General features: G+C 41.4%; 1 protein-coding gene across 1 annotated transcript in view; it reads left to right on the top strand.

Moving 5' to 3' along the window:
- The window catches only part of LOC138919875 (ral guanine nucleotide dissociation stimulator-like), a 136,441-nt gene that overhangs the window by 76,092 nt on the left and 40,811 nt on the right, over positions 1-19,538 (top strand). The window contains exons 4-9 of the mRNA XM_070246463.1: positions 3,049-3,195; positions 3,269-3,336; positions 3,453-3,684; positions 5,225-5,391; positions 17,278-17,597; positions 18,826-18,878. Coding sequence (XP_070102564.1) covers positions 3,503-3,684; positions 5,225-5,391; positions 17,278-17,597; positions 18,826-18,878 — 722 coding nt within the window. The 5' untranslated portion in view covers positions 3,049-3,195; positions 3,269-3,336; positions 3,453-3,502. The remainder of the gene's footprint in view (positions 1-3,048; positions 3,196-3,268; positions 3,337-3,452; positions 3,685-5,224; positions 5,392-17,277; positions 17,598-18,825; positions 18,879-19,538) is intronic.

Here is a 19,538-nt window from a genome sequence, read left to right as displayed (position 1 = left end):
GAGGAAGGGAGGAGGTTTAGGAAATGCTTGGTGAGCACAGTCTGTCTGGTATTGGATAAAATCACAAGAATTTGGGGATGAACTCATGCCTCCTCATCTTGGCCCCTGGTCTTGAGATACCAAGTATAAATGGACATGGTGTGTGTCAGGGCTTGTGTTGGTGGTCTATTTTCTTCAGTGCATATGGTTCATCTTCTGTTTGGGAACGAAGTCTTATCACCTGATCGCCAGCGTAGCAGTTGCTATGAAGGTGGCTGTGCCCTGGTTGCAGATTCTCCATGAGGAGATTCTCCAAGAGGCCTTAGCTCTTCACAGCTTGTTGGCTGGCTTCACTGAGCAAGCTTCCTGAGAGTGGCATGTCCTTGGAAGTCACATCACACCACTTCCACAGAGCAACGCTTCTACTCTGTTGATTGAAGTAGGTTCACGCCTGCCTAGACTCAAGGGGAGGGAACCTAAACCTCACATATTCATGGGTTGTGTCTCAAAGAATTTGTGGCCAATTTTTAAAACCACCATGAGCTAGATAGTGGAATTGATTTATCCATTCTATTGTAGATGGATATTTGAGTACTTTCTACTTTGGAGGAATGAAGAGAATGATGCTCTAATCATTCTTGCTCCTTTCTCTTGGTTCACATGTTTGCATTTTAGTTGACTGCATATCTAAGAGTAGAATTGCTTGTCACCTTGTATGTATATCTCTGCTTTACTAGATAGATCCTGCCAAACAGTTTTCCAAAGTGGTTGTACAAATTCATAGTCCTACCAGCAATGTGTGAGAATTCCACTTGCTCTGCAGCCTCACCTCCTCTTGCTGCCATAGTTCAACTTTTAATACCTGGTTTTAATCCTTCTGCCGTTGTGAATAAGATCTCAGTGTGGTTGTATTGCCATTTCTCTGATAACTAGTGATTTGAGCACCTTTACATATGCTTGTTAGACATTGGGATGCTCTGTGTTGTGAAGTGCCTATTCAAGTCTTTTGCCCATTTTTAACAAATTGGGTTGTTTCCCTTTTTTCTTATTGTAATGCTGAAGTTTTTATGTATTCTGTATGTGAATCCTCTTTTGACTACTAGAATTAGAAACATCTCTTCCCATCCTGTGAGTTGCAAAATCCCTCTTGTAATGTGTCTTTTCACGAACTGCAATTCTAAATTTTAATGAATTCCAGTTTACCAACTTTTTTTTTTTTTATAGAGAGAGTGTTTTTGTGTGTGTGTGAGGGGTCTTCTTTAAGAAGTTTTTGCTACTCTGTCGTCCTGAAGATGTTTTCTTATGTTGTCTTCTAGGAGCTTTATTATGTTACCTTTCGCCTTTAGGTCAAAGTGTCCAGGAATGGAGTTTTGTGTGTTGTGAGGGTAGGGGTCAAAGTTTCTTCTATATCCATATGCTTATCTGTATGAGAAATAACAGGCAGCATTGGGACAGGTGGACACAAGCCTGGGAGTTAGGGGTCCTGTATTCTCAGGCTTAACTGACCGTCAAAGCACCCTCTGAACTTGGGAGTGTTATTTTCCCAGTTCTGCCTCCTCTCAGACTCCTTCCTTCCTCGCTCCTTCCATCCATTCTTTCCTTCCTTTCTTCCTTCCTTCCATCTATCCATCCAACCATCTGTCCAGATATCAATCTGTCCAACTGTCCTTCTGCCTGTTCGCCTGTTTTTCCTTCTTCTCTCCTTCCATCCTCTTTCCTCCCATCGCTCCAACTTCTCTTCCTTGTGTGTATTCTTCCTGCTTTCCCTTTGATCCTCCATTTGTCCACTCTTCCTCTGTCCTTCCAAGTATCTCCTCTGTCTGTGCCTCTACCTATCTCTTTGTCCCGTCTCTCTCTTCAACCACATTCATTCTCTTGGGTTCATCTCATTCACAGGCTTGCTCTTACCTCTACTCACACAATCCCTCCTTCCGTCACTCACATTTATGGCTCACCTGTGGATGATTGTCCTGGAACAGGCACTAGTGGAGCACAGAGGAGCCTGGGGGGCTTCTCCACTCTGTGTGGAGCTCTGTCCCCCCACCCCCGATGACAGCCCTTTCCACAGCTTCTGAACCAGGCACCATGTTCCTGCCTACTCCCTCATAACCAGACCCACCACAAGCCACCACAAGTATATGGGGCCCCTCTTCCTTTCCAAGAGAAGCTCTCCAGCCCCACATATCTACCAGCCAATTATTACTCAGGAGCTGGGAAGCCAAGGTATGGAATTCTGGTTTTAGAGCAGTCATGCTGATGACAAAGATTATACCAATAATTCAATCAGATGCCAGTCCTTGAGCCCCTAGTCTTGTCAAATTAAGAAATAAATATAACACAAGCGGGGGATGCTTTGATGAGAGGCACCTAGCATCATTTGAAGGGGAAGGACTTTCTGCAGAAAGTTTTGCCTAATTGGGATCTTTAAGAATGAGTAAGAGTTACCTAGGAAAATAGGGTATGGTGAGTGTTCCTGGTAGAGGGAATTCCATGAGGAAAGGCCCAGTAGGCAAAAACAGGATAGTGTATGGAAGAATTGATAGGAATTTGGTTTTCCTGAAGCACAAAGCCAAACTCACAGTGAATGGATCAATGAGGCTGAAGAGTCAGCGGGAGCCAGATCTAGAAGGGCATTTAGTGCCAGGTCAAGAAAGGTAAACTTAATGCTGAAGACCTCAGGGAGCCATGGGTGTTACTAGAGCAGGAGTGCTCCTAGTGAGGTTTTCCTTTCAAAAATTTTTTCTAATGTTCAAGGCAGAGAACATCCTTTAGACAGAGCATCCAGTGAGTCTGTTAGGGTGTTGTTTCTGGTGAGAAAAGATAAGACTGAGCTGGGACATGGATGGAGAGAAGAAATGTACTGAGGACCATTCTGCAAGTGGAATTGGTGTTACTAGGAAGTGACGGAGGAGGATCTGAGCAGAAATACTGGCTTCAACATGGATGACCACGTCAGTGGGTGGTGGTGCCACTGGGAGAGAAGACAACAGATTATAATGAATGTGGGCCCCTGATCTGGTCTCAGGCCAGCTCTCCGTGATGGCCATCTCTCCCCATGTCTTATTGCAGCTGAGGCACGACCTGAAGACCCTCACCCTCAGCTTCAGCATCTCCAACCTCCAGTATTCAACAGACATGAGCAAGGGCTCAGGCACGTTCAACTCCACTGGGAGAGTCCTGCAGCACCTGATGAGACCCTGGTGCCCTCAGCTTCTGGTAAGATGAGTCCCAGCCAGCCACTCCCCACATACTGTCTCTCCTGTTCACCCTCCTCCTCCTTTCTCCACAGCTTTGATCCTTGTTCAGGAAGAGTAGCCTGGGCCCCTTATATATGGATTGTAAACTGGTTTCCCTCAGGTAAGTTCCTTTCCATAGAATTTGCCAGTCATGACCACTTTTGGTGACCACTCCATTTTTCAGTCTTCACAATGACTGCCAATTTGCTCCTTCCTCACTCTGGCCCCCATTTTCAGAGGTTTCAGGATATCTCTCTAGAGGCCCTCTCTCCCCGGGCCTCAGAAGGATGGGGCAGCTACTGGTGTGGATTCTGTCTGCACCTACTATGCTCACCCCGTGGCTCATGACAGAGAGTGTGACAGAGACCCCGTGTGACCGAGAGCAGCATTCCTGGGATCTGAAACAGCTGACCCACCATGTCACACAGGGGCCTCCACCACCTGATCAAGGACAGCCTTTTTGTCAGTGGTAAGTGTTCATGCAGAGCTTAGAATTACTATGATCATTACTTATACTGTTCTATTTTATTTCCTCTTTAACAATCAGCCCAAGTTCTGGTTGGGTGGCACCTTCCTCAAACCTCCATAGGGAGACCCTCTCTTGTTATTTTAGATCTGATTCATATACTATATGTTTTCATTTCTTAGGGTTTTCTATATAAATCATCAAGTCATCTGCAAAAGGAAATAATTTTACATGTTCCTTTTGAATTTAGATGCCTTTTTAAAATTTTTCTTGCCTAAGTGCCCTCATTAGAACCTCTAGTTCAGGGTGAATAACATATGAAACGAGGGCCGACAACATTGTTTTGTCCCTGGTCTTAGGGGGAAATTATCAGTCTTTCACCATCGACTGTGATATGACCTGTCGGTTTTCAAGGATTTTACTTATTAGATTGATAAAGTTCCTTTCTGTTCTTAATGTGTTGAGTGTTGTTTTTTTTTTAATCCTGAAGGATGTTGTATTTTGTCAAATTCTCTTTTGTATGTCTGTATCAAGATCAAGTGGCATTTTTCCATTATTCTATTAATATGGCCAGTTACATGAATCAATTTTCCAGATGGGAAGCCACACTTTCAGCTAGAGGTGAGAGATTGAGACCTTCTCTAGTCTTTCCTGGGCATGCACAGAGCCCTGCACACTTGTGACCTTCTAGATCCTCACCAATACATTGGAGCTTTTCAGAGCCCTCATACACATGTCATTCTCCTAATTTTTCTTTTCAGTTTTTCACTCACCTCTCACTTGCCTCAACTAGTATAGCTTGCTCAGGTAGCTACAATAGGAAACATGTACCACTAATTGTTCTGGTAAGTACACTAGGGGAGGCTCTCCTCACTGAGCAAGCTCTGAGTCAACTCAAGAGAAGCCCCCCAAATTGGACATTTACAAGGAGCTGCCAGGTAGGTCAGATGGTGAAATTCAATGGGGATGGGTCTTTGTGAACTCCAAACCCATTATGCCTGTTAGGCTGCTGGTTTTTACATCTACCATGGTTCTGAGACTGATGGTTTTCCAAGTTGCTAAGGCTATGATCAGAGTAGGATGGGAACAGCACAAATTTTAATGCCACTGAGATTATTCCCTTTACCAAGATTCCACTGTCTTTCTTAACTATACACTCCTCAGATTGTTGCAAGCATTTAGTTAACTTCTAGACTTCTGTAAAACTTGATTTTTTACCATTTTCACCAGTGCTCTCATTGTTTGCATGGATTTTCAGAAGTCCTTACTCCGACATTTCAGAAACGTTCTCCCTGTGGCTATTTATTTATAAATTAATTACATTAACTTACATGACATGAGAAATTTAGTTCCTCGCTCACACACATTAGCCACATTTTAAGTGCTCAGAAACCACCTGGGGCTAATAATGATTCTATTGGATAGGGAAGACACAAATGTTGACATCCTTGCTGAAAGTTCTCTTAAATAGGCCCTAGAAGCAGGGCATCTAGAATCAGGGTAGAACTCCAGACAATCTTGTTCACCCCTTGTGCCCTTCCAGGTCTGTCCCCTGCAGTAACCACAGTAGGGTGGCCTCCCTGTGTAACTTATCACCACTGGGACACAGAATGGATAGAGTTGTGATCTGTGAGGAATTCTTGTATCTGACGCAGGATGGCACCCAGCTGCAGAGCTTTGCCCTGGACAAGAACAGTGTCCTCATGGATGGTAAGGCTCCCTGCACATTGGATTTGAGTGTCGTTTCCAACTTCCACACCTGGGGTCCTTCCTGGGAATCTGGATGCCTGTGGATGGGACAGCATTCAACTTTCTCAGATCAGCAGGAGATGGCATAGTCCCCCAGGCTTTTCCCACCACTGAGGGAGAGAAAAGGGCTCCCAGTGGGAGATTGCAGGCACTTGCCTTCTCTCAGATGGCTCTGTGGTCTCAGGCTAGTCACCTTCCCCGTCTGGACACTTGCTTCATTATCTCTGCATTGAAAACACTTGGTCAGATGACCATGGAGGACCTTCAGCTGTGTGTGAACCAGCCTTGGCAGATGTGACAGGATGGGCCTGTTTTCTGATCCATGGGCTGTATGAAAATAGGTATGGGCCTGATGACTCATGGGCTGTATTTTGCCAAGTCCTGCTCTAGATCAGAAGGATACACTAGAACTTTCTGTAATGATGGAAATGTTCTATATCTGTGCTATCCAGTACAAAGCCACATGTGGCTACCAACTAATTGAAGGGTGGTGTTGTGACTGGTTTTTATCAATACTGATTTTAATGTTACTAAGGTACCTGATTTTTAATTTTATTTAATTAAAATTAATTTTTATTTAAAAAGGCACTTGATACTCCATATTGGACAATATATCACTAAGAAGTTGCCTGGAGAGAGGTTGCACATGTAGGGAGATTTGCAACCCTCCCCAGTGCCCAATGAGTGCTCTGTGTCCCTAACCTGCGAAGTTGATGGTGTAGCTGGCAATAACAAGAATAGGTGATTGAAATTATAAATGATATGATGTGAACCAGTCCATACTTGGGAGCTGTAATAGAGAAGGCTTCCTGAAGGAAATTCCATTGTAGGTGAATCCTGGCATATGAATATAAACCAACGTGGTAAAGGAGAAGGCAATAAATGTGTTTCTATGCAGAGTAGAAATCATTTGAATGGGAACTTACAAATTTACAGAGGTCCAATGGGCTTACCAACTAGTGACCCATGCTCCCCCACCCATCATAAGATGGCTTGGCCCAATTTCAGTCCTCTGTGCCCAGAAATATAAATTTGATTTAATTTGTTACACTCCTGTAGTGTGATAACGGCCTTGGATTATGTAGCAAAGTGTCCAAATTTTTCAGACATGCAAACTGAAATGGGGTGAAACATCAGGATGTCTACTTGCCTTTAATTATTTTTGTGAGGGGTTGGTGTCAAGATAGCAGCATAGGCAGACTCTGAACTCACCTCCTCGCATGAAAACAACAAACCAATAACCATTTTTTGAACAATTACACCAGAGAGAGAAGTGGGAACTGGATAAAAAGGACCCCCAAAACAGGGGACAGTCCCAACTGAGGTAGAAGAGGGAGAAATTCCTTCTGTATATAAAAGCATCACCTTCATGAACCATGGAGCTTCACATCTGGGTTGGAAAAACCCTAAGGTACACAGCCTTCCCTGGAGGAGTGGGGGATCTGAACTGGGAAGCATTACTGCTATAAGCACCCTTCAGACTCCGTACAACTGAGATGAGTCTCAGAATATCTGGCTTTGCTGGCTAGTAAATAGAATGGGAATTCCCCTAGGAAAGCTATTGGACATAAGCTGAAAAAGCCCTCTTAAAGGGCCCACACACAAATTCACAGGTTTCAGAAAGCAACCTAAAATCACCAGAAAGAAAGGTGCAAAGTCCTTTGATGAAGAAAGACTCACTTGATAAGCTCTGGGTGCATCTCTGTGAGATGTGAGAGCTCTCCAAGGACTGAGAAATTGGTGGCAGCCGTTATCATGATCCAGTACAGGAGTGCAGACACAGATGCTGGCTGATGCCATTGGAGTTCTTCCCCTGGCCTGTTAGCCTGGGAATCTGCCCCACCCATTACAGCAAGTATTTAATCCAGCTAAGGCAGGGCAGGTGGCCCACCCTAGGGACTGGCCCCACCCAACAGCAAGCCCTCAGGCAACTTTTGACTTGCATAGGCTGTGTGCCAAGATCTGCTGCAGGCAGGCAAGTAGCTCTGCCTCTTCAGGGCAGGACGTGTGAGGATCATTGGAGTGGGTTGGGCATTAGGCGAAGCATGTGTGGAGCCTCTGCAGTGTGGTGACTGGGTCCGCTCCAGGGAGCAGTGATGTGTTCATGTGCCAGGACTGTATTGACAGTGTGTGTGGACCTGTGGGCCATGGGGCTTATCAGCAACAGAAGACCTGTGCTTTACAAACAGCCACATATGGGATCAGCCCCTCCTTCCCAAGCCTGAAACAATTGGGTGCTCTGGTTCCTGCAGCTAGCCCCCCTCAGCTGCAAACCTGAGAAAGCTGACAACAGCCTTGCAGGCTGGAATCCTACAGCAATTGTAACCCCTTGAGCCTAGCAACCAGTCACACTGGAGTCCTACTCACTTAACAGAAAAACTGCAACAGGAATGTGCTCTTAGACATTACAGCCAGTGGTGCTGCCTGTCCCCAAATGCAACAAAGTGACTGAAGGGTCCAGAACAGCAGCACACAGAGCTGAGAATTACAACCAGCCAGCCAGGGGGACAACCTGGACTCCTTGGGCACCTGCAGCAAAAGCAACCTTGCAACAAGGCAAGGACACATGTGGCCCACACAGGGGTCACTCCTTGAACATTTGGAACTAGTGATGAGAGGGAAGCACACTGCTGGACCTCAAAAGGCATCTCCTACATAAGGCCAATTCTCCATGATCAGGAGACGTAGCTGACCCACCTAATACATAGATATAAGCACAGAGAAAGAGGCAAAATGAGGAGGTAAAGGAATACATTCCAAGCAAGGGAACAGGAAAAAAACCAGAAAAAGAACTAAATGAAGTGGAAATAAGCAATCTACCTGACAAAGAGTTCAAAGAAAAAGTCATAAAGATGCTCACTGATCTTGGAATAAGATTGGACGAACACAGTGAGAACGTCAACCAAGAATTGGAAAATATAAAAAAAAAAATCAGAAATGAAGAATACAGTAGTAGAAATGAAAAATCCACTAGAGGGACTCAGTAGCAGAGTAGATGATACAGAAGAATGGGTCAGCAAGCTGGACAAAAGAGTAGAGGAAATCACCCAAGCTGAACAGATAAAAGAAAAAGGAACTAAAAAGAACCAACAATCTAAGTTAATTCTGGGACATCATTAAGCCCACTATCATTCATATTATAAGTGTCCCAGAAGGAGAAGAGAAAGACAAAGAGGTGAGAGAATCTATTCAGAGAAATGATAGCTGAAAACTTTCCTAACCTAAGGAAGGAAACAGACATCCAAGTACAGCAAGCACAGAGAGCACCAAACAAGATAAACCCAAAGAGGCCCACAGCAAGACACATTGTAATTAAAATGTCAAAAATTAAAGATAAAGATAGAATCCTAAAAGCCACAAGAGAAAGGCAACAAGTGACATACAAAGGAAAACCCATAAGGCTGTCAGCTGACTTCTCAGCGGAAACCTTGCAGGTTAGAAGTGAGTGGCAGGATATATTTCAAGTGCAGAAAGGAAAAATCCTACAGCCAAAAACACTCTACACAGCAAGGTTTTCACTCAGAATGGAAGGAGAGAGAAAGAGTTTCCTAGACAAGCAAAAATTAAAGGCGTTTATCCCCAAGAAACCAGTTTTACAGGAAATGCTAAAGGGACTTATCTAAGTGGGAAAGAGAAGATAAAAAGTAGTGATAAGGAAATTCTAATAAAATAAAGAGGCAATAAAATCACTGGTAAAGGCAAAAATACAGTAAATGTAGCAGATCAACCACCTATGAAGATAATATGGAGGTCAAAATACAAAAGAACTAAATTTACCTATTTCAATGATAATAAGGTAATGGATACTCACGCACAAAATTAGAGGTTAGATTTGATATCAAAAGCACAAAATGTGGGAGAAGGGGTGTAAAAGAGTAGAGTTTTTAGCAAGAAGTCAAACTAGAGAGATCATCAACTCAATGTAGATTGCTATATATGTAGATTATTACATAAGAACCTCATGGTATTCACAAACCAGAAACCTGTAATAAAGACAGAAATAATTCAGAGAAAGGAGGCCAAACATGATACTAAAGAAAGCCCCCAAACACAAGAGAATAGAGCAAGAGAAGAAGAAAGGAACAGAGAAGAACTACTAAAACACACAGAAAAAAATAACAAAATAGGAGTAAATACATATTTACCAATAGCTACTTTAAATGTCAATGGAGTAAATGCTCCAATCAAAAGGCATAGGGTGGAAGATTGGATAAAAACAAACAAGACCCATACATATGTTGTATACAAGAGACATACTTCAGACTTAAAGACACTCATAACCTGAAAGTTAAGGGATGGGAAAAGATACTCCATGCAAATAGCAAAGAAAAGAAATCTAGGGTGGCAATACTTATATCAGGCAAAATACACTTTAAAACAAGAACTGTACCCAGAGACAAAGAAGGGCACTACATAATGTTAAAGGGAAGAATCCAACAAGAGGATATAACACTTGTAAATATCTCTGCACCTAAATATATAAAGCAATTATTAACAGATATAAGAGGAGAAATAGACAGTAACACAATAATAGTAAGGGACTTTAACACTCCAGTTACACCAATGGATAGATCATGCAAATGGAAAATCAAAAAGGAAATATTGGCCTTCAACGACACTTTAGATCAGATGGACTTCGTAGATATAGAGAACGTTGCATCCAAAAACCACAGAATACGCATTCTTTTCAGATGCACATGGAACATTCTCCAGGATTGCTCACATATTAGGCCACAGAAGAAGTCTGAATAAATTTAATAAGATTGAAATAATACCAGCCATCTTCTCTGACCACAAAGTTATGAAACTAAAAATCAACTACAGGAAGAAAATCAGAAAAGCCACAAATATGTGGAGATTAAACAAAATGCAACTGTACAACAATCGGGTCAATGAAGAAATCAAAGGAGAAATCAAAAATTGCCTGGAAACAAATAAAAATGAAAATATGACATGCCAAAATCAATGGGAAACAGCAAAACAATTCTAAGAAGGAAGTTTATAGCAATGCAGGTCTATGTCAACAAACAAGAAAAACAAATAAAGCCCAATATCAGTAGAAGGAGGGAAGTAAAAATCAGAGCAGAAGTAAGTGAAATAGAGACTAAAAAACAATAGAAAAAATCAATGGAACCAAGAGCTGGTTCTTTGAAAGGATAAACAAAATTGGCAAACCTTTAGTTAGACTCACGAAGAAAACAAGAGAGAAGGCTCAAATAAAATCAGAAATGAAAGAGGAGAAATTACAATGGACACCTCACAAATGCAAAATATTACAAGAGAATACCATGGAAAGCTATATGCTGACAAATTGGATAATATAGAAGAACTGGATAAATCCTTAGAAACATACCACCTTCCAACTGAATCAAGAAGAACTAGAGAATTTTAATAGAGAAGTCACCAGGATATAGAATGAAACAGTAATGAAAAACTTCCAAAAAATAAAAGCTCAAGACCAGACGGCTTCCCTGGTGAATTCTACCAAACATTCAAAGACTTATTACCTATCCTTCTCGAACTCTTCCAAAACATTGAAGAGATGGGGAAGCTACCTAACTCATTCTACAAAACCAACATAACCTGATACCAAAACCAGACAAGGACATCACAGAAAAGGAAAATTATGGACCAGTATCACTGACGAAAATCGATGCAAAACTCTGCAACAAAATACTAGAAAATCAAATACAACAATACATTAAAAACATCATACACCATGGCCAAGTGGGATTCATTCCAGGGATGCAGGGATAGTTCAACATCTGCAAATCAATCAACATCATACACCACATTAACAAAGTGAAGAATAAAAAGCACATGATCCTCCCAATAGATGCAGAGAGAGCATTTGACATGACATAGCATCCATTTCTGATAAAAACTCTGAACCAAATGGGTAGAAAAGGAAAGTACCTCAACATAATAAAGGCCATATATAACAAACTCACAGCTAATATCATTCTCAATGGAGAAAAACTGAATGCTGCCCCTCTAAGTACAGGAAGCAGACAAGAATACCCACATTCACCACTCTTATTACCATAGTATTGGTAGTCTTAACCTGAGTAATCAAGCAAGAAAAAAGAGTAAAAGGGATGCAAATTGGAAAGGAAGAAGTGAAACTATCAGTATTTGCAGATGACATGATTTTATATGTAGAAAACCCTAAGGAATCCACCCAAAAACTTTTAGAAATAATAAATGAATATGGCCAAGTTGCAGGATGCAAAATCAACATCCAAAAATTAGGTGAGTTTGTATACACTAAGAACGAAGTAGCAAAAAGACAAATTAAGAATGCAATCCCATTTACAGTTGCAACAAAAAGAATATAATATCTAGGATTAAACTTAACAAAAGAGGTGAAATATCTGTATGATGAAAAGTATAAAACATTGTTGAAAGAAATTGAAGATGACACAAGAAATGTAAAGATATTCCGTGCTCTTGAATTGGAAGAATTAACATAGTTAAAATGTCCATACTTCCTCAAGCAATCAACAGATTCACTGAAATCTCTATCAAAGTTCCAACAACATTTTTCAAATAAACAGAATGGGGAAGCCTAATGCTTATATGGAACAACAAAAGGCCCCGAATAGCCACAGGAATCCTGAGAAAAGAGAACAAAACTGGAGGTATCAGACTCCATGATGTCAAAATATACTACAAAGCTATAGTAAGCTAAATGGCATGGTACTGGCACAAATACAGATATACAGTTCAATGGAACAGGATCGAGAGCCCAGAAATAAACCCCCACATCTCTGGACAGCTAATTTTCAACAAGGGTGCCAAGAACATACAATGGAGAAATGAAAGTCTCTTCAATAAATGGTGTTTGGAAAACTGGACAGCCACATGCAAATGAATGAAAGTAGGTCATTATCTTACACCATATACAAAAATTAACTCAAAGTCGATTAAGGACTTGAATGTAAGTCCCAGAACCATTAAACTTCTAAAGAAAACATAGGCAGTACACTCTTTGACATCAGTCTTAGTGGCATATTTTGAAGTACCATGTCTGACAGGGCAAGGGAAACAATAGAAAAAATAAGCAAATGGGACTACATCAAACTAAAAAGCTTCTGCACAGCAAAGGAAACCATCAACAAGACGAAAAGACATTCTAACAATTGGAAGAAGATATTTGCAAATCATATATCTGATAAGGGGTTAATATCCAAAATATACACAGAACTCATATATCTCAACACCAAAAAACTAACAACCTAATTTAAAAAATGGGCAAAAGATCTGAACAGACAATTCTCCAAAGAAAATATAAATATGTCCAACCTGCACTTGAAAAGGTGTTCAACATCATCAACTATCAGGGAAATGTAAATCAAAACTACAAAGAGATGTCTCCTCACTCCCATCACAATGGCTATAGTTAAGAAGACAGGAAACAATAAGTGTTGGAGAAGATGTGGAGAGAAGGAAACCATCATACACTGCTGGTGGGAGTGCAAACTGGTGCAGCCACTATGGAAAACAATATGGAGATTCCTCCAAAAATTATGAATAGATCTACCATATGATTCAGCTATTCCATTGCTGGGTATTTATCCAAAAAACATGTAAAGACAAGTGCAGAATGGTACATGCATCTCCATGTTCATCACAGTGCTATTCACAATAGCCAAGACTTGGAAGCAACTGAGGTGCACATCAAGAGACGAATGGATAAAGAAGATATAGTATATATATATACAATGGAATACTAGTCAGCCACAAGAAATGATGAAATCCAGCCATTTGTGACAACATGGATGGAACTGAAGGGTATTACACTCAGTGAAATATTTCAGAGGGAGAAAGTGAAATACAGTATGATTTTAATCATAAGTAGAATGTAAAACCAATGACAAACGAACACATAGAGGCAGAGATTGGATTGGTAGTTACCAGAGGCAAAGGGGGGAGGCAGGAGGAGGAAAGGAGTGATTAGGGACATGTGTGTGGCAATGGATTGTAATTAGTCTTTGGGTGCTGAGCAGGATGTAATCTACACAGAAATGAAAATATCTGAAGTTGTGCACCTGAAATTTACATAATGTTATAAACCAATGTGACCACAATAAAAGAAAATGATAAAAACAAAGGTGGGCAGAGGATATGAACACACAGTTTTCCAAAACAGATATACAGATGGCCAATAGGCACATGAAAAGATGTTCAGTGTCATGAATTATTAGGAAAATGCAAATCAAAACTACAATGAGATATCATCTTATCCTGTCAGAATGGCCACAATTAACAAGACAAAAATGTTGGAGAGGATGGGGAGAAAAGAGTACCCTCAGACACTGCTGCTTGGAATGGAAACTGGTGCAGCCACTATGGAAAACAGTATGGAGATTTCCCAAAAAACTAAAAATAGAAATACCACATAACACAGCTATCCCACTACTGAATATTTATCCAAGGAGCATGAAATTAACAATTCAGAGATTTATTAATTATTCACAATAGCCAACATGTGGAAGCAACCCAAATGCCCATCAACAGATGAATGGATAAAGACGATGTTGTAGATAGATAGATAGATAGATAGATAGATAGATAGATAGATAGACAGATAGATGCACACACTATGCTGTACTACTCAGCCATAAAAGGAGACAAAATTGTGCTTTTGTGACAACATGGATGGAGCTTGAGGGTATTATGCTAAATGAAATAAGCCAGAGAAAAACATACACCTTATGGTTTCACCAATATGTGGAACATAAATACATGGAAAAGGAGAACAGATTGGTGGTTACCAGAGGGGAAGGGCTTGGAAGAGGGAAAAAGGGGTAAAGGAGTACATATTTATGGTGACGGAAAAAAACTAGACTATTAGTGGTGAGTGCGATGGTGTCTATACAGAAACTGATATATAACAATGTACACCTGAAATTACACAATGTTACAAGCCAATATGACCTCAATAAAATAAATAAAAAACATTTTTCAAGGAAAATGTGGGAGAAAGCAAAGGTGGCAAGTGTGAATAATTTACACATTGGATGGAATACTGTTTTAATTGGATGAAGTTTACATTGTTAAATCTAGTCAATCGATGTTTCCAATACTGTTCTACTTTCCTGTGTTTTTGAAAACTTTTATTTAAAAAAGTAAAACAGTATTGCCGGAGATCTCGGAGAGGACTGGGGCTGTGGAGACCTCCAGAGGCTGGCTCTGTGGCCCAGGGGGGAAGCTCCAGAGTTCCGCCCGGGCAGCAGACAAAACTCTCTGTCTGCCATTAGTGGAGGGGCCCCTCCCAGCATTCACAATGCCGGGAAGGTCCCGGAGAGAATCCCAAGCAGCGCCGCGGCCTGCCGGCTGCCGCTGCCTGCCCAACGGGGCTCAGGACTGCCGGAGATCTCCTCGGAGAGGACTGGAGCTGGGTGGAGCTCCAGCGGCCGGCTCCGTGGTGAAATCCTCAACAAAATTCTGGCAAACCGAATACAGCAATACATCAAAAAGATTATACACCATGATCAAGTGGGTTTTATACCAGGGACACAGGGATGGTTCAACATCTGCAAATCAATCAACGTGATACACTACATTAACAAAATGAGAAACAAAAACCACATGATCATCTCAATAGATGCAGAGAAAGCATTTGACAAGATCCAACATCCATTTATGATAAAAACCCTCAATAAAATGGGTATAGAAGGAAAGTACCTCAACATAATAAAGACTGTATATGACAAACGCACGGCCAACATCATACTCAATGGACAAAACTGAAAGCCATCCCTCTGAGGACAGGAACAAGACAAGGGTGCCCACATTCACCACTCCTATTCAACATGGTACTGGAGGTGTTGGCCAGAGCAATTCGGCAGGAAAAAGAAATAAAAGGAATCCAAATAGGTAATGAAGAAGTAAAACTCTCGCTGTTTGCAGACGACGTGATCTTATATATAGAAAACCCCAAAGAATACATAGAAAAACTATTAGAAATAATAAACAACTACAGCAAAGTAGCAGGGTATAAAATCAACATACATAAATCAGTAGCATTTCTATACACTAACAATGAACTAACAGAAAAAGAACTCAAGAACTCAATCCCATTCACAATCGCAACAAAAAGAATAAAATACCTTGGGATAAATTTAACCAAGGAAGTGAAGGATTTATACGATGAAAACTACAAGACTTTCTTGAAAGAAATTGACGATGACATAAAGAGATGGAAAGACATTCCATGCACATGGATTGGAAGAATAAACATAGTTAAAATGTCCATACTACCTAAAGCAATCTACAGATTCAATGCTATCCCAATCAGAATCCCAAGGACATTCTTTACAGAAATTGAACAAAGAATCCTAAAATTCATATGGGGCAACAAAAGACCGCGAATTGCTAAAGCAATCCTGAGTAAGAAAAACAAAGCCAGAGGAATCACAATCCCAGATTTCAAAACATACTACAAAGCTACAGTGATCAAAACAGCATGGTACTGGTACAAAAACAGGTCCACAGATCAATGGAACAGAATTGAAAGCCCAGAGGTAAAACCACACATCTATGGACAGCTAATCTTCGACAAAGGAGCAGAGGGCCTACATTGGAGAAAAGAAAGTCTCTTCAACAAATGGTGCTGGGAAAACTGGACAGCCACATGCAAAAGATTGAAAATTGACCATTCTTTTTCACCACACACCAAAATAAACTCAAAATGGATCAAAGACCTAAAGATTAGGCCTGAAACAATAAGTCTTCTAGAAGAGAATATAGGCAGTACACTCTTTGACATCAGTTTCAAAAGAATCTTTTCGGACACTATAACTCCTCAGTTGAGGGAAACAATAGAAAGAATAAACAAATGGGACTTCATCAGACTAAAGAGCTTCTTCAAGGCAAGGGAAAACAGGATTGAAACAAAAAAACAGCCCACTAATTGGGAAAAAATATTTACAAGCCGCTTATCCGACAGAGGGTTAATCTCCATAATATACAAAGAACTCACACAGCTTAACAACAAAAAAACAAACAACCCGATCAAAAGATGGGCAGAGGACATGAACAGACATTTCTCAAAAAAAGATATAAGTATGGACAATAGACACATGAAAAGATGTTCATCATCGCTAATCATCAGGGAAATGCAAATCAAAACTACACTAAGATATCATCTTACACCCGTTAGATTGGCAAAAACATCCAAAACCAAGAGCGACAAATGTTGGAGAGGTTGTGGAGAAAAAGGAACCCTCATACACTGTTGGTGGGAATGCAAACTAGTACAGCGGCTATGGAAAACAGTATGGAGATTTCTCAAAAAGTTAAAAATAGAAATACCCTATGACCCAGCCATCCCATTACTGGGTATCTATCCTAAGAACCTGAAATCAGAAATTCCAAGAGTCCCTTGCACCCCTATGTTCATCGCAGCATTATTTACAATAGCCAAGACGTGGAACCAACCTACATGCCCAGAAACTGATGATTGGATAAAGAAGATATGGTATATATACACAATGGAATACTGTTCAGCCATAAAAAAAGGACAAAATTGGCCCATTCGCAGCAACATGGATGGACCTCGAGGGTATTATGTTAAGCGAAATAAGCCAGACAGAGAAAGAAGAACTCTATATGACTCCACTCATAGGTGGAAGTTAACATATTGACAAGGAGAACTGATCTGTGGTTACCAGGGAAAAGGGGGTGGGGGCTGGGGGGTGGGCACAAAGGGGGAAGTGGTGTAACCACAACATGACTAACAATAATGTACAACTGAAATCTCACAAGGTTGTAATCTATCATAATATTGATTAAAAAAAAAGTAAAACACACTCACATGTATTCCATTTTATTGACTTTCAGGGTACTCTCCCAACAGAAACAATGCCTTGACTGAGAACTCTGGTAAGCTTCAAGAAAGCCCTAGTCCTGGGTGGGAAGGGAATATCTTGATGCTGTGCGTCAAAGAGAACCATGCACACTGGGTCTTGAATGATGATGAAAGCTGGCCAACTCGTGTCAAGGACTGTGACACAGTGCGGGGACAGCAGGAGCCTTGGAGGAATGACAGGAGCTGGCTCAGCCCAGCGCTTATCACCCTAGACTTCCCCTTCTGGGCCATCATCCTCATTTACTTGGTGGGACTCCTGGTGCTCATCACATGCCTGCTCTGCGGTCTCCTGGTAAGCAGGGTAGTGTTGTTTGTCTTCTTTCTGTTGGGTTGTAAGAGCTCTTGCTATATTATAAATATATGTGCTTTGCTAGGGATATGTTTAGCAGATAGTGTCTCTCACTGGCGACTTGATGTTGGTGGCTCCTTTAGAGCTTGAATCAGTAGTGACATTATCATCCGCCCAACTCTGAGGGGCTGACTCCCCTGTCCCAGATGTTTCCATCAACCCAAAGGATCATATTCAATAATGAGAAATTCAGAAACATATTAACCCGCCACAAATCTCTGGTGACTAGATTTTACTCACACTCTCAGACAATAAACACCCGTTCCTCAAGATCGGAAGTGATGCCACATCACCATGCCCTCAGTTTAATTTCTCTTCTTATATCCTACCATTCCTGGAATCCTTGGTCTATGACCTCAGTAATTCTCTTGGAACCATCCAAATATTCTTACTGTTCATCATAGCTGCCTTGTAAAACTTCAACCCCAGAAGATCTGATTATTTCCCATGCCTTAGCTCCTGCTGGTATTATGATTTTATGACAAAACAGGATATTTTGGGGGCTGGCCCCGTGGCAGAGTGGTTAAGTTCATGTGCTACACTTCAGCAGCCCAGGGTTTCACTGCTTCAGATCCCAGGCATGGACATGGCACTGCTCATCAGGCCATGCTGAGGTGGCAACCCACACAGCACAACCAGAGGTGCTCACAACTAGAGTATACACCTATGTACTGGGGGTCTTTGGTGAGAAGGAAAAAAAACCCAGGATATTTTGGCACCACTGTAAATCTAAAATCAGGATCAGACTGCAGACCCTGTGAGCTGCAGCCATTAGGACAAGCACTTGGGTCTGCTGAGAGAGAGAAGAGAACATTTAGCGGGTGTGGGTACCAGGGTTCAAGAAGCCTCCCTGATTCCTGGATAGAATCAAAGAAGACAATGCAGGACAGAGGAGGGATGCTTGGGTGTGACTATGCTTGGGAATGTCCCTAGAGAGGCGGATGTGTCATTGGTAATGCCTTCAACAGTGCTGTTCATTCAGTGATTCATCCTATATCATGGACTGCATTCTACGTCCACCCAGGCAATATTCTCCCCACTGGTGCTTACAGTGTCAGAAGAATTAATTTTCATTTATAATATATAGGTACAGTGCTTGTAATGTGCTACGTGTTCCAAGCATTTTTCAAACATCAACTCCTTTAATTCTCTCCATGTCCTTACAAATTAGGTACACTTATCATTTTTGCCAACAACAGATAAAGAAACTGAGGCCCCGACGAGGTAAGTATCTTGCCCACTACCAATATCTACAAAGTGATTGAGCTGGAATTTCAACATAAGATGCTGGATATTCTCTGCTCTTAACCATGATATTTCCTCTCTAAAACTTCACACCATGAAAACATTGCATCAGTGTATCCATTTCCTTGTTACACCCAGTAGCCCTACTCTTCGATCTCTGTCTGAAAAACATACTATTTACATCAAAACTGTTGCACATACACATCCAAATGACTTCTACCAATATCCCCTGTCCTTGAAAATTAAGAGAACATTTCAAAACATTTCTTGCCCAGGCTGGGAATGCTTCTGGGAAATCCCACTGTTCCTCTAAGAAGCCAAGGGTAGGCTGGGAGCTGGGTCTGAGGGGAAAGGAGACCTCAGGAGTTACCATGGAATTACAGAATGGATGGGAGGCCTCGGCAGGAACTGACTTCAGGATCTGGTGGTGTTTGAAGCTGGGCGCTAATTTTCTGGCTGTGGGAGTAGGGGCTAGTGCCGCATTACAGGAAGAGGGGATGGCTCCTGGTGTTCTTGGGGAAACTAAACACGTGAAATAGGGAATGAAGATTCCTTTCACAATGGATTTGTGACAGGAGGCGTTCTGTACCTGCTCTGTGGTGGGAGTTTCCCCATAACCAAGTCGAGGCAGGCCCCTGA

The sequence above is a fragment of the Equus caballus genome, chromosome 21 (assembly GCF_041296265.1).
Source record: "Equus caballus isolate H_3958 breed thoroughbred chromosome 21, TB-T2T, whole genome shotgun sequence".
NCBI lineage: Eukaryota > Metazoa > Chordata > Mammalia > Perissodactyla > Equidae > Equus > Equus caballus.
Note: the sequence above shows the minus strand (reverse complement) of the source record. Positions and strands in the feature narration are given on the sequence as shown.